The 13977-nt window shown below is 38.2% G+C and overlaps 1 protein-coding gene across 1 annotated transcript; it reads right to left on the reverse strand.

The window, feature by feature from the left end:
* Positions 1 to 1849: 1849 nt before the first annotated feature.
* otol1b (otolin 1b) lies at positions 1850 to 6176 on the reverse strand. Its single transcript, XM_016253387.1, has 4 exons — positions 5783 to 6176; positions 3022 to 3111; positions 2862 to 2933; positions 1850 to 2784 (listed from the first exon to the last, which is right to left on the reverse strand). Exons 1-4 carry the CDS (start codon positions 6174 to 6176, stop codon positions 1901 to 1903), a joined length of 1440 nt encoding a protein of 479 aa, XP_016108873.1. The 3' UTR covers positions 1850 to 1900.
* Positions 6177 to 13977: the final 7801 nt, after the last annotated feature.

Raw genomic sequence — 13977 nt, forward strand, 5'->3', positions numbered from 1 at the left:
CTGTGGCATCGTGAAGCACCTTTATTTTTAAGAGTGTAGCTTGAGAATAGTGCAACATTTTGTATGACAAAAATAGGATTTTTATTTCCAGAACCCAAATTATTAGACATAAATTAGCTGTTTTCTTGAAGGCAGAACTGTTTAACATGAAAAAGTTCCTAAATTGTGTCTCTACTGATGTGAAATCAAACTTTATCCATTTAAATTGGCCTTGTTTTTTGATGGACACACCTAATTCAAAATCCTCCTTTAGACACCATACCAACTCCAGATGTTCAGTTAGTTGAAAATACACTTAGCTTTTGGGAAATAAATAATGTAAAAAAATCTCTATATGAAAGACTTTGGATGTTTCCATCTATTTTGAAATATTCTTGTAATTTCACAGACAGCATTTCAGTTTTTTGAGGTTTCTAATCAAAGCATCATGAGTGTGAGGAGACATTCTTATGCAACTTCAATTTGCATTGAGTGCAACATTGAATGTTTTATATCAGATGAACTGAACTGTTGGTGAACACTCGTGAGTCGTGACTGAGCAGGTTATTGTTGGGAAGGATGAAACACCCAGCTACACGTAAATGGGAAAGGCCTTATTATAGGATACTACATAATGGGAAAACAACACTTGGATGGCACCTGCCTCATCCTCCAACACACACATTACATCAGGTTAGAAAACAAGATCCTGGGACATATACTGTACCTGCAAAGGCAAAGTGAGAATTCTGGACCTGAGGCCTATGTGGACCTCATAATGTAAGTGGCTAAGTTATTTAATCATTACAAATTAGCTTCCTTGTTTTGCCTTGAATTAGCCTTTAGAACATGGCTTAAAATTAGGGCATGTCGAACACAAGAATCAAACTTTGTGTTCAGAAAAGCATCTTACATCATTTTTGAGTCTTATAAAACCATCAGTCAAGGTCCTGATGATGCTGCATTAAAGCAAGATTCAGAATTAAATGTAATTTTGGTCCCACTTTATTTTAAGGTCCAATTTTTACTATTAACTATGACTTTTGTAAACTCCTAATTTTGCTGCTTATTAGTAGTAACGTAGTTGTTAAGTTTATGTATGGGGTGGATTTAGAGATCTGAGATATGGGCATGCAGAATAAGGCATTAATATGTGCTTTATAAGTGCTAATGTACAGCCAATATGCTATTAATGTGCATGCTAGTTAATAGTGAAAATTGGTCCTGAAAATAAAGTGTTACCGTAATTTTGTTTGCAGACTTTGTACATTCTCAGTTTGTTGTGAGGAAAGTGAAACGTTAATCAAAGTGATATTTCTTGCTTGATTTTATTACTTTAGTGCTCAGAAACCCATCAGCCCAAAGCCTACATTGTGATTTGTATTTCATACAATACATAACATATGATATGATTTGACGATTTGTTTATTTTGTTGATTCTATCACACATGATGTTTTACTTCAAAGAATCATTCAAATCACACTTTTTGTTTGTTTTTTGTCAAAATCTCTTATGTCTGAGCGGTAAATATGGACTGTGTACCAAAAGGCAAAAATAATTAAAAGAAGACTTATGATCTAATCCAAACAATTATTTCCTCATCAGAAAGATTTAACATGTACTGAATGTCCAAAACAGTCGGTAAAAAGAGATGCACAGTGCTCTCACATCGCATACTGTGCAATGTATGACAATTTTGTGGATATGTAGTTTAGATGTTTGTTTGTCTAAAAAGACATTTCATTTTTAAATCAAATCTGGTGTGGTTAACAAAATGGGATACTTGTTTTAATACTTGTTTAAACCGTACACTTCTGTCTCTCTATGATAAAAACACTACATCTACTGTAATTGGTCGTATATTTCTCCCATGTCCATGTCATGTAAAGTTCAGTTCGAGATCTAGCCATGAAGAAGGTGTTAGTCAGGGTAGAGCAAGAACCCAGAGAAGGTGCTGTCATCCTCGCTGCTGGAGTAGACACCGTTCCAGTCTCTCAGCGTCTCTACCCACACCTCGTCTCCCACATCCAGCTTCAGGATCACTAGATTGGATGCCTGGTCAATGTCTTGACCCTGTAGGGTGTCTCTCGAACGTACCTTACGCACCCCATTCACCACCAGAGAAGCACGCAGCGGCTTGTTTCTCACCGTGATCTGGTAGGAGAACACGTAAACTCCTGAGTAGGTGCAGTTGAATTTGCTCGTGACTACGTCGTAATGGTTTTCTCCATTGTAGAAGACCTTGTCGAAGCGAACTGGAAATCCCGATGGGGGAAAAGACTTGCTTGGATATAAGCCGACGCTGAAAGCAGACTGTAGTCTCGGTCCGCTTTGACCCATAGAACCCTTCAATCCCCGTAGGCCACGGTCTCCACGTTTCCCTTGGGGGCCACGGTCACCCTTCATTCCCCTCAGACCTCGTATACCTTTGACTCCTGCTGGTCCACGTGCTCCTGGCTCGCCCTTTGCTCCAGGAACTCCTGGTTCCCCGTGTTCTCCGGCGATTCCTGGAGTCCCGTGCATGCCGTGTTGCCCAGATGGACCAGGGTCTCCACGCACACCTGGTGGTCCAGGATCACCTGGCTCACCTTTCTGGCCCCTGTCACCAAGTAAACCGCACTCTCCTCTATCACCCTTTTCACCCTTTTCACCAGTCATGCCTTGGGGTCCCGGTGGTCCATCTTTGCCTGGCTCTCCCTGGTCACCCTTTGACACATTCAAATTAGGATCTCCTTTTTCTCCTTTCGAACCTTTGAATCCTGGCAATCCAGCTGCACCCTTCTCACCTTTAATACCCATCTCACCTGTTTAGTCAAAAATATATTTAGTTTATACACCTTATTTACATTCACAGGGGAACCTGATCTATAGCTATGTTCACCTTTCATTCCAGCCTTTCCCTGGATGCCTGGAGATCCACTGAATCCTGTGTTTCCTTGATCACCTTTCTCTCCTGTTGAAAACAATAGGAAATCTCAAACATGCATGTTATTTCAGATGACATCGCCAAGATTGCAGTTAAAATAACCAGGATAATGTACCTTTATCTCCTTTAGGTCCTGTAAAGCCCTTTGGCCCAACTGGGCCCGGCGTACCTTTGGGTCCAGGTGCTCCCTTTTCTCCAGGTGGGCCTACAATATGGCATTAAACAACATGACAGAAGCCAGGTTTTTCCCCACATACCTATAGTAAATATAACACACTTAGGCTGATGATACACAGGGCAACTTTTTGAGCAATGTTGCCGTCAACAGGCAACCAGGTGAAACACAGGACCCTCAACCGATCTAAAGTATCCACATAGAAATGTGTTAACCATTCTCAATGGGAAAGTGCCCAAGAAACATTGCTCAAAAAGGTTGCCTGGCAAAATTGCTCAAAAAGTTGCCCCATGTATCATCAGCCTAAAGGCCAGATTTACTAACAACTGCTGTCTGGGTTTACTAAAGACACGCAGTGAAAATTTAGCGATGAAAAGGTGTGGACACAGTTATTTTTGCAGCTGACCTTATTGCATATGTATTTGTAGGAGTTTCCCTTTCAGATGCAACATTAATGTAGGGGAGGAGAGTATTTAAATGTCCCCTCCCCCTTTGAACATAGACGTGAAAATGCACTATCCAAACTTAGATTGTTGTAATTCATGAATGCTTTGGAGCACAGACCTAAGGTTGGAGAACACGATTCCTCATTGCTGAAGTGAAAGCAAGAAAAATGGAAGTATATTAAAGTTAGAAGTAAAATATACTGTACTAAAAAGTTTGGTAACACTTTCTATGAAGCCTGTTCTTAGCGATGAAAAGGTGTGGACACAGTTATTTTTGCAGCTGACCTTATTGCATATGTATTTGTAGGAGTTTCCCTTTCAGATGCAACATTAATGTAGGGGAGGGGATTTAAATGTCCCCTCCCCCTTTGAACATAGACGTGAAAATGCACTATCCAAACTTAGATTGTTGTAATTCATGAATGCTTTGGAGCACAGACCTAAGGTTGGAGAACACGATTCCTCATTGCTGAAGTGAAAGCAAGAAAAATGGAGTATATTAAAGTTAGAAGTAAAATATACTGTACTAAAAAGTTTGGTAACACTTTCTATGAAGCCTGTTTTTATAACACACTATAAGAGTATTCTTAAGGCAGTATAATAAATGCATAATGTATTATAAAAAAAAACATAATATGTTGTATCATCTACTGAGTAATCACAACAACAGTTTTAATGCATTATAATAATTGCTTATTTGTGGTTATAGCTTTTAAGAGTATGATGATTTATAATACACAATGAACACAGTGCATCCACTTAACTTACAATAGATTATATTTCCCATAGTTATAATGTATTATAAGTCTCATATATTGCCATTTTTAACTTGTTACTTCACTTAAAGCAGACAAAAACCACTTAAAAATAATAACAACAAAAATGACAACAATAATAATAATAAAAATAAAAATAATATTTTTTCTTAAACAGCCATAAGATCAGATATCTGATCAGATGAATGTGTAATATGGCACATTTGATTTTAACTATATTTATTGTAATATCAGTAAGACAGTAAGATACTGTACAGATCTTAAATAAATAATGTCAAGATACGAGACTTATAATCCATTATAAATTAAGTGGATTTAACATGATGTCTATTGCGTGTTATAAATAATCATACTCATAAAAGTTATAACCACAAATAAGAAAGTTTTATAATGTATCATAATTGTTGTTATGATTATTTTTGAGATGAAACAACATATTATACTTTTTTTTTATAATGCATTATGCATTCATAACAGTGCCTTTAGAATACCCTTATAATGTGTTATAAATATGGCTTCATAGAAAGTGTTACCAAAAGTTTTTATTTTATGTAAAATAAATATTTCACAAAAATATATTGGAATCTACAGTTGCTATAAAATCAAAGCCATATATAAATTATGTTGCAAATTTGAAGTTGATATTAAAAAATGAGGTTCCTGTGAGATCATATTTAGACGTTATAACAAAAATAGCCACCGGCTGATACCCAAACTTACATTTCTGTCGCAATATTACTTTTATCACAAAATATTCTGTAATATGTCACTTCTTGACACCACCCACTAGGGGGAGGAGCCTGTTAAAAGGTTTTTTTTTGAAAAGGCAATACAAAAAGAGCATCAAGTTGACAGTGACAGTTAAGGGGCTAATTGAATCCTGCAAGGTGATTTACTAAAGTCAGCTTACTGGTATTTGCACCATTATCCAACACCCAAAAAAGCATGTCTTAACCCATTTTGCACCTGTGCCCTTAGTACATTACATGCACCCAATTATCAATGCCTCAGCTTGTTTGTGATGCTAATTTGCGCTGCCCTTGGTAGATTACCTTGGTCAATAACTGCAGAACTTTCCACTCCCATCGGTCTCACACTAATGTGCCCTGGGGTGCGTTTCCCAAAAGCATCATTAGCTGGACTATGGTCTCAAGTTCCATTGAACACTATTGGTAACGTTGGAACTTTTGGAAAACACACCCGTTTAGTAAATCTGGCCCTATTTTGTTAAAAGAACGTATGACTTCACTCGGCTGACCTGGCCGTCCTATATCTCCTTTGAAGCCTTGCGGGCCTTTCTCTGGCATCGGTCTCACACTAATGTGCCCTGGGGTGCGTTTCCCAAAAGCATCGTTAGCTGGACTATGGTCTCAAGTTCCATTGAACACTATTGGTAACGTTGGAACTTTTGGAAAACACACCCGTTTAGTAAATCTGGCCCTATTTTGTTAAAAGAACGTATGACTTCACTCGGCTGACCTGGCCGTCCTATATCTCCTTTGAAGCCTTGCGGGCCTTTCTCTGGAGGGCAGCACTCACAGAAGTTGAAGTAGCATTCATTGTAGTCTAGCGTGTAATTGTCTTTGGCCGTGGTGGGAGATGCGGTGGTGTCTGTAGGGTAGTCTATATAGCTGTCAGCAGGAACTGTAGTGCTCTCTGTGACGTGAACAGGGAAGCGCTCTCTGGTTTTGGTGTAGTCCACAATCCGTGCTGTGACTGTAGGCTTGCCTACATATACAGTGGTTTGGACCATCTCTCGGGGGGGTTTCTTGGTGTACTGGTACTTCGGCCTCTGAGTGGGCTTGATCGTGTCACACGAGGTTATTAAGGTCAGAGCTATTACAGTTATGAAGATAGCACGTTCAAAGGACATTCTGTCTGTAGAGAAAGAGGAGAAATGTGAATAAGCATTTACAGTCCTGACTGGACCAAACATCATCTGAAAACAAAACAGAATACTAGTTATGCTATTCTGTGTGATCGAAGACATTTCAGAGCTTGCGTAGCTGGAAGCAGCTGTGTTCGTGCCATTGGTGTGTTTTGCGGTAAAGTTCTCAACCATACATTACAGAAGTTAATGGAAATAACTTTTAAACGTTAATAGCTAATAACCAGTGTTGGGTTTAATGCATCATTACTGTCATTTAATTACTTTTCCCTTGAAAACGTATAAAGTAAGGGATTACTCTCAATTGTTCTATAATTTAATTACAGTTACTTCTGATGTAATTGCATTAAATACTGTTTAGGCTATAAAACAATTCTATATAAAACAATTGTGGATTTAATGTCAAATGTTAAAATGCATGTTTTTAATATAACGTTCTCTCTTTAAATACTTTGGTCAGTCCAAGAATAATTTATGCATTTTTATATTATTTATTAGAAAGAATTAAAAGATCAGGTTAAAGTCTATCTTTGTATTGTTCAACTAGTTGGGGTTAATATAGGATTTAGAACGTAATTAGTAATAAGCGCTTTTAAAAGTAATGCATTGCAATATTGCGTTACTCCATAAACTGATTGCATTACTGGGCTTGCTTATTTGTTTTTTAATAACAAAAGCCCAAAGTTGTCTGTGCTTCTGCACCTCACTCCAAATTCACGGCGACAGGAAAGGTGTCCGTGAACAAATGGGAAAACTTGCGTTGCTTATTTGAAAAAGTCAAATTTTAGAGTAACTCACCCAACACAACTAATAGCTATTGTGTCGTTGTTCCATCTTACTCGTATTTGTACTATAGGGTACTGTATGTTCAAATGATAACTAATTTAAGCATTTTATTCTCTGACACATTCTTGGTCAAAATCATATAAGACTATCCAGAACCTCACTAGCCACGTTCCTTTATGTGTGTAGCGTGTGGCGCTTTTGTGACAGAGAATACTGGACCCTCATGAATCAAGCCATCTAAGCAAACGGGGACCGAAAGAATACTAGTCTGGCCGCTGGAGCAACGTGACACATGAACTCTCTGGCACAAATGGATGGACAGTTGCCAAGCTCACAGCTTTCGTAGATATAACAACACCTTATAGACTGATTTATCAAACCTGCCGCTACTTGGATCAAAACTCTTCATGCTTTCATTCTCGGAATAGTTTGTGACAGGTGATGCTGGATTCTAGATTTCTGAGACCAGAACCTGCCAGCTGAATATAACAGCCTCAGTCAGGAAACCAGAGTCTCTTTCCAATCTGTTTGGTGTCACTCCAAAAAAGCTTTTGTCCAAAAGAGCAGCGATAATCTCAGGAGCTCACTTCAGCCTCAACTGTTTTCTGGAGGGAAATGGCTAATCTAATGAAGCTGCTTTTGAGGTAAAATGAAGGCTACTGGCACCCAGAGACCGTGACCAGCTTAGTTCTGTGCGTGCGTGTGAGAGAGAGAGAGAGAGTAGGAGTGTGAGTGTGCGTGCGTGTGTGTGTGTGTGAGTGTGCGTGTGCGTGTGTGTGTGTGTGTGCGCGTTTTTGTGACAAATGAGAACATAAATTTGTATAATGACAAAGGTATGACAGGTATTACAAGGAGAAGGTGACTTCAGGACATTACCCCATGTCCCCACTTTTCAAAACGCTTATAAATCACACAGAATGGAGTGTATTGAAAATCTGAAATAGCACAAAGTCTCCTGTGAGGGGTAGGTTTAGGGGTAGGGTTGGTGTAGGGCAATAGAATATACGGTCTGTACAGTATAAAAACCATTACGCCTATGGAGAGTCCCCACTTTTCACAAAAACAAACCTGTGTGTGTGTGTGTGTGTGTGTGATTTGTTAGGGGCCGTTCACAGAGACAGCTTTTTAAAACTTAGCAGAGTGTCTTAACATGTGAGGCGCTTATGCGCAAGATGTGGCACAACAGTCAAAGATGTCAGTCTACTGCATGTTTACATAGAAAGACTGTTATAAAGCAGCATAGTGGAACACAAAAGTACATTCTGAGTGACGTGACCCTAAGCTGTGCAATGCTTAAATACAATGGCTCCAAGTAAAGAATGCAGATACTTAAGTCACATCACAGTAAGTCAAACATAAAGATGTCTGAATGTCTCTGCATTCCTAGCTAACAACCCAGCTAACAGAGAACGTTCTCATATCTTTCATTAACATTTTTCTTTAAAGTTACATAAATGTTAGGACAAGACATTCTTAAAATAATGTTTATGGAACTGTCTTACAATGTTATTAATAGTTGATATATGTTCTCATATAAATGTTGAGCGAAAACATTCTGCGATCAAAATTCTCGGAACGTCCTTATGATGTACTTGATGAATGTTACATTGAGAGAACACATTTTCAAAATGTCCTTTTGATATTATTTGTACTTAAATGTTGTACGAAAGGTCTTTTTTTGTAACCTTTAAATAACGTTCTAATCACTACAAGAAAACGGGACATTTTAACGTTCTTAGAAAATTAAAAATATGTTCAAATGGCGTTCTATTTTGGATGAAAATAAAGTTAGTAAAACGTTTTAAGAAACATTTTTGTAACCTTTAATAATAACAAGAAAACTAGATATTTTAAAATTTTCGAATCATTTCAAAACCGTTCCCACAACTTTTTTATAACCTAATTTTGTGACATGGGAAAGTATCAATGCTAGTGTCATTTATTGTAAAGAAATAGAGCAAAAACACATTCATATACTTTTTGGAGCTGCTGTATCCTCTCTCATCCTATCCAAGCACCTCTGGAAGCAATGAAGCTGAAAAAAGGCATAAGGAGAATTCAGTCACTCTTATGTTTCAGGCTGGAACATAGGCTATAGATTGAGGTATGCAGGCCACAGCAAGGCAAGGGCAAGATACCCATCTGAAACGTGAGAGGAAGGGCTGCTTTAGGAGGGTCATACTCCACCTCGACCTGCTGGTGTCACTCCACTATTCAAGACAAGCCCAGCTATAGTGCTCACTTTACTCCTGCCCATGCAAAGAGAGGCTCTGCTGAACACAGAAAAGCCTTATGGGAGCGAGACAGGGTAAACCATAGGACACAGAGCCGGTATCGCAATACAACCCCAGAGCCCCTGGTGCACTACTCCACAGTCAGGAGCAACAGAGCGGAACAGAAATAAATTCTCTTGAGTTATAATGGTCCTTGGATCGAGAGGTTTAAAATTGCAAATAAAGAGACGAGCATTCATTTTATCAATGCATCATGTCATGAATGCATCGTATCTGTAAAGCATGTTTGCTCCTGTTTAAGGGGATTTGAGGAGCTTGGGGCTCGTGTGTCACCTGAGCTGGAGGTGTCTTTGGGAACGGTTGAGGCTGTGCTCTGCTGGTAAGCCTTTAATGGAGAGCACGGTGACCTTGTCAGGAATAGAGCGGCTTTTGGACTATTCACCTTTTGTTGTGTTTTTCTCTTCAAATTCCCAAGACAGACTTGGAAGGCTTTTTGATTCACAGGGTTGTATAAAATGATGGTTATGTAAAAAGCAATGAAAAATTGACAAAAAACTGAACAAAACACTTAAACATCAAAATATGTGCTATAACTGCTCACCATTTCATTTAAATATATATATGTGTGTGTGTGTGTGTGTGTGTGTGTGTGTGTGTGTGTGTGTGTGAGAGAGAGAGTGTGTGTGAGAGTGTGAGAGAGAGAGAGAGAGAGAGTGTGTGTGTGTGTGTGAGAGAGAGAGAGAGTGTGTGTGTGTGTGTGAGAGAGAATTATTGAAATGAAATGTTATTAATATTATTAATTTTATATATATATATATATATATAATATAATTTCATTTCAATTCTCTCACACACACACACACACTCAAACACTCTCTCTCACACACACACACACACACACACACACACACACTCACACACTCACACTCTCACACACACACACACGCACACACACATATATATATAATTATAAATATATACTATTAATATAATTTCATTTCAATAATTATAATAGAATGTTTAAAAGAGTTTATCATCACACCATTGAATTAAAAAGGTACTTTATCTACCCAAGTATCATTTCATTATAAAACACAATAATGAAACACATGTACAAAAACCATGCAAATAACATTTTGGCGAAAGCTGTTGGAAAATGGCATTTGCAATGTCCTTCAGTCAGCAAACTTTACATTTTTGAATTTTTGCTTACGGCTCTCAAAAGAGTTTAGGAATGCACCTAGATTTACCAAACCAGATGTAAAGTATACATTATATACAGCAGAACTGCCAATACAGCCAAGATCAATTTTAAATACAATTTTGACAAATAAATAACTGAAACTGAATTGTGATCAAATGTAACTTCTGTTCCATCACCACTGCATCTTCAGACAGAGCTGAGATCAAGTCAATGGAAAGCATCAGGAAATGTGTTTACCAGACAGCAGGCTCGTCTCGTGTCCAGTGGCTTCAGCGGTTTCCTTCTGATCAAGCTCAAAACACTGACGACTGAAGGCACCAGATATGTGTCTGTCTTTAGCTCATGGATCCACACAGATTTTAGAGTAGAGCAGGGGGTGTGTACTACGGTTCTGGCCCAGTGCTTCACAGTTACAGTCACCCAGACTGAACCTCAACATAGTGCTAGGCAGCGGTGTTACCAGAACTGACCCAGAAACCTGACCCGAGCCCGCAGAACACTATGCACTCTATTCACCTGCTCGTGCTTCCCATTCCCTCTCATTTCCTCCCTCTTTCTCACTCCCCCCCCTAGACTCTCATGTAGGGCTCTGTCATTTATACAAACACTATGAGCGATACATTGTTGCAGCCTTCCATTAGAAAAGGTTACTGCTGAACTGCCAGGAAATCGATTTTTCACACCTCGAGACACAAATAGCCACAACTCAATTATGATTTTCCAAGGCTGTTTTTGCAGACATTACCCTGATTCAAAATATACACTTATTTATCGTTTCTAAACCCAGGCGAAAAACCAAAAGCACCATCTTATTCTAAAAGCGTCACACGGATATAATTTTAGAAGAGTAAACAAAAGCAGTGTCACTCGGTGGAGTGGTCAAATCTATATATTAACGTGACTAAATTTACTATTCATGAAGACACGAAACACTTCCAAGTTACACTTCCTGAGAAAGACCAACTTTTTTTGGGGGGCCTTGTAAATATCATGATTTCCTACTATAAATACATCAAATTGAAATATGCACGTTTAAACAAGTGTAGCAAAGTTAACCGGCAATTCAGAGATTCTGTGCAATGCCTGATGCGTTAGATTTCACCACTAGAGAGAAGTGTTTACTAGACTGAGATGTTCATGAGCAGTCTGAAGGCGTCTGTAATGTTCAAACCCTATTTACAGTTTTTCTGAATCGCTAAAACACATTTCTTGAAACCATCACTCATTTTCTCAAAACCTTAAACACTAATCCAAACCTTCAAACTAAATTCACAGAACCCCTGACTCTTCTGGCAAATTACATTAAATGATCTGTTAATCGTTAGGTAATGTTTAATAAGTACATTAGTAAGCATTAACAAGCATGTTATCTCACGTTTCTAGCTATGTGAATTTACATTAACTGATGATCTGTTAAGCATTATATAATGTTTGTTATTGATTTATTAATTATAAAGTGTTACTGAGACACTTAGCTCACGGGACGAGACACGACAGGAGATTTCAAAATGAGAACGAGATGAGATTTTTACACATTATTTTAAAAAAATCCTCAATGACACAAAATACACGACTGGAAAAAGTTTTAATTATTTACCTCCACTACTGTATAAAACAATATCGCATTTCTATAATTCAAATCTCTTAAAGCAGGGGTGTCAAACTCAATTCCTGGAGGACCAGAGCCCTGCAGAGTTTAGATTCAACCCTAATTAAACACACCTGATCCAAATAATCAAGTCCTTCAGGGTTATTTGAAAATTTCATGGTATCGGGCCCTCCAGGAATTAAGTTTGACACTGCATTGCATTAATGAGGTCAAACATAACTGAGAATACTTCCCATAACACCTGATGTGCTTTTTATATCAAGAGGAATGGCATCTACAGTTATATGTGACCCTGGACCACAAAACCAGTTTTAAATGTCACTTTTTCGAAATTGAGATTTATGCATGATCTGAAATCTGAATAAATACGCTTTCCATTGATGTAGGGTTTGTCCCGACAATAGGACAATATTTGGCCGAGATACAACTATTTTAATATCTGGAATCTATTATCTGCATATTACTAATCAAAACTGAAGTTTTGATATATTTACGGTAGGAAATTTACAAAATATATTCATGCAACATGATCTTTACTTAATATCCTAATGATTTTTTGCATAAAAGAAACATTTATAATTTTGACCCATGCAATGTATTTTTGGCTACTGCTTATAGCCCAGCATCTTAAGACTGCTTTTGTGCTCCAGGGTCACATATTTGTCTGTCTGTCTCATCCTTATGTAGTCAGCCGGATCTGGTCTGTAGAAAAACTGTATGAAAAGCCCTTTTCGGACGGGATTAGTTTTCCAGGGTGTCATTAGAGAAATTTGCGTTTCACCGACGCACTTTTTGAAGTCTGTTTTTCTCACACAACCTCTGTAAAAATTCCAGAGCAAATTACTCCGTGATCCTCTGAGAAATCGAATCCCGTCCGAATACGAATGTCTGTGATTGCCAACAATATTTTTTTTCACAAAGCTTTTCCTTGTGTATTTTGGCCAACGTGGACGCTCTTACTACCGCCCACATTTTCTGCTCGGTGTGCCATTCATTATGAATGTTGATGTGTTTGCCTTCCGACGAAGAAATAAAACAATTAAATCAAGATTCAGATCGCGTAAACTGTTAAGGCTGGCTACTGTATTATATGCAATGCACGCATTCAGAGCACATGATCTCTGCAACACTCTCAGAAAAAAAAGGTACAAAAGCTGTCACTGGGGCGGTACCTTTTCAAAAGGTACACTTTTGTATATTTTATGTACTAATATGTACACTTTATGTACTAATATGTACATTTAAGGTACCAATATGGACTCTTTAGGTACAAAGGTGTGCCTTTTGAAAAGGTACCACCCCAGTGACAGCTTTTGTACCTTTTTTCTGAGAGTGTACAAAACAGACCCTCCCACCCCTGTAATAAACACAGAGATGTTAGTCCTGTCTGAATCAATTCCCCCTGATAGCACACGTCCATCACGGAGACGTCTATTTGATGTCTGCATTTACATCTGCAAGACATTTTTTAGAGTGTTTGCTCATCTGTTTCCTATCAGATGTCAAATAGATGTCTTTAAGATGTTTATGATTTAGAATGCATGTAAAACTGACATCTCAAGAGACGTCTATCAGATGTTTGTTCACAGCAGATGCTTTCCAGATGAAGCAATCTTTAAAAGACATCTTGCAGACGTAACTGTGCTGTCTCTCTCTTATCTAACACACCTAATTCAGATCATCAGCTCATTAGGAGAGAGCTCCATGAATTGAGCTGCATCCTGATTATGTGTAATATATGTAATACATAAGCATAATTTAAACAATTTTGTTATACTGGATGTAGCCTATTTAAAATACACATCTAATATAATCAAACGTACTCGGGTTACTAACGTAACCTCGGTTCCCTGAGATACGGAATGAGTACTGCATCTGTTTAAGGCACTTTGGGGAAAAAATCCTTTTTCTCCGATGACTGAAGCCTTTTAATAACACAGTGTAACTGCACGG

The sequence above is a fragment of the Sinocyclocheilus grahami genome, unplaced genomic scaffold (assembly GCF_001515645.1).
Source record: "Sinocyclocheilus grahami isolate Dianchi unplaced genomic scaffold, SAMN03320097.WGS_v1.1 scaffold1180.1, whole genome shotgun sequence".
Classification (NCBI taxonomy): Eukaryota; Metazoa; Chordata; class Actinopteri; order Cypriniformes; family Cyprinidae; genus Sinocyclocheilus; species Sinocyclocheilus grahami.

What these genes read in the sequence shown, in the direction of transcription:
- otol1b (XM_016253387.1), bottom strand. Translation starts at nt 6,176, where the DNA reads ATGTCCTTTGAACGTGCTATCTTCATAACTGTAATAGCTCTGACCTTA. An exon ending in AGGAGATATAGGACGGCCAG is followed by an intron (nt 3,112 to 5,782) that starts GTCAGCCGAGTG and finishes GCCATATTGTAG; the next exon opens with GCCCACCTGGAGAAAAGGGA. An exon ending in AGGACCTAAAGGAGATAAAG is followed by an intron (nt 2,934 to 3,021) that starts GTACATTATCCT and finishes TGTTTTCAACAG; the next exon opens with GAGAGAAAGGTGATCAAGGA.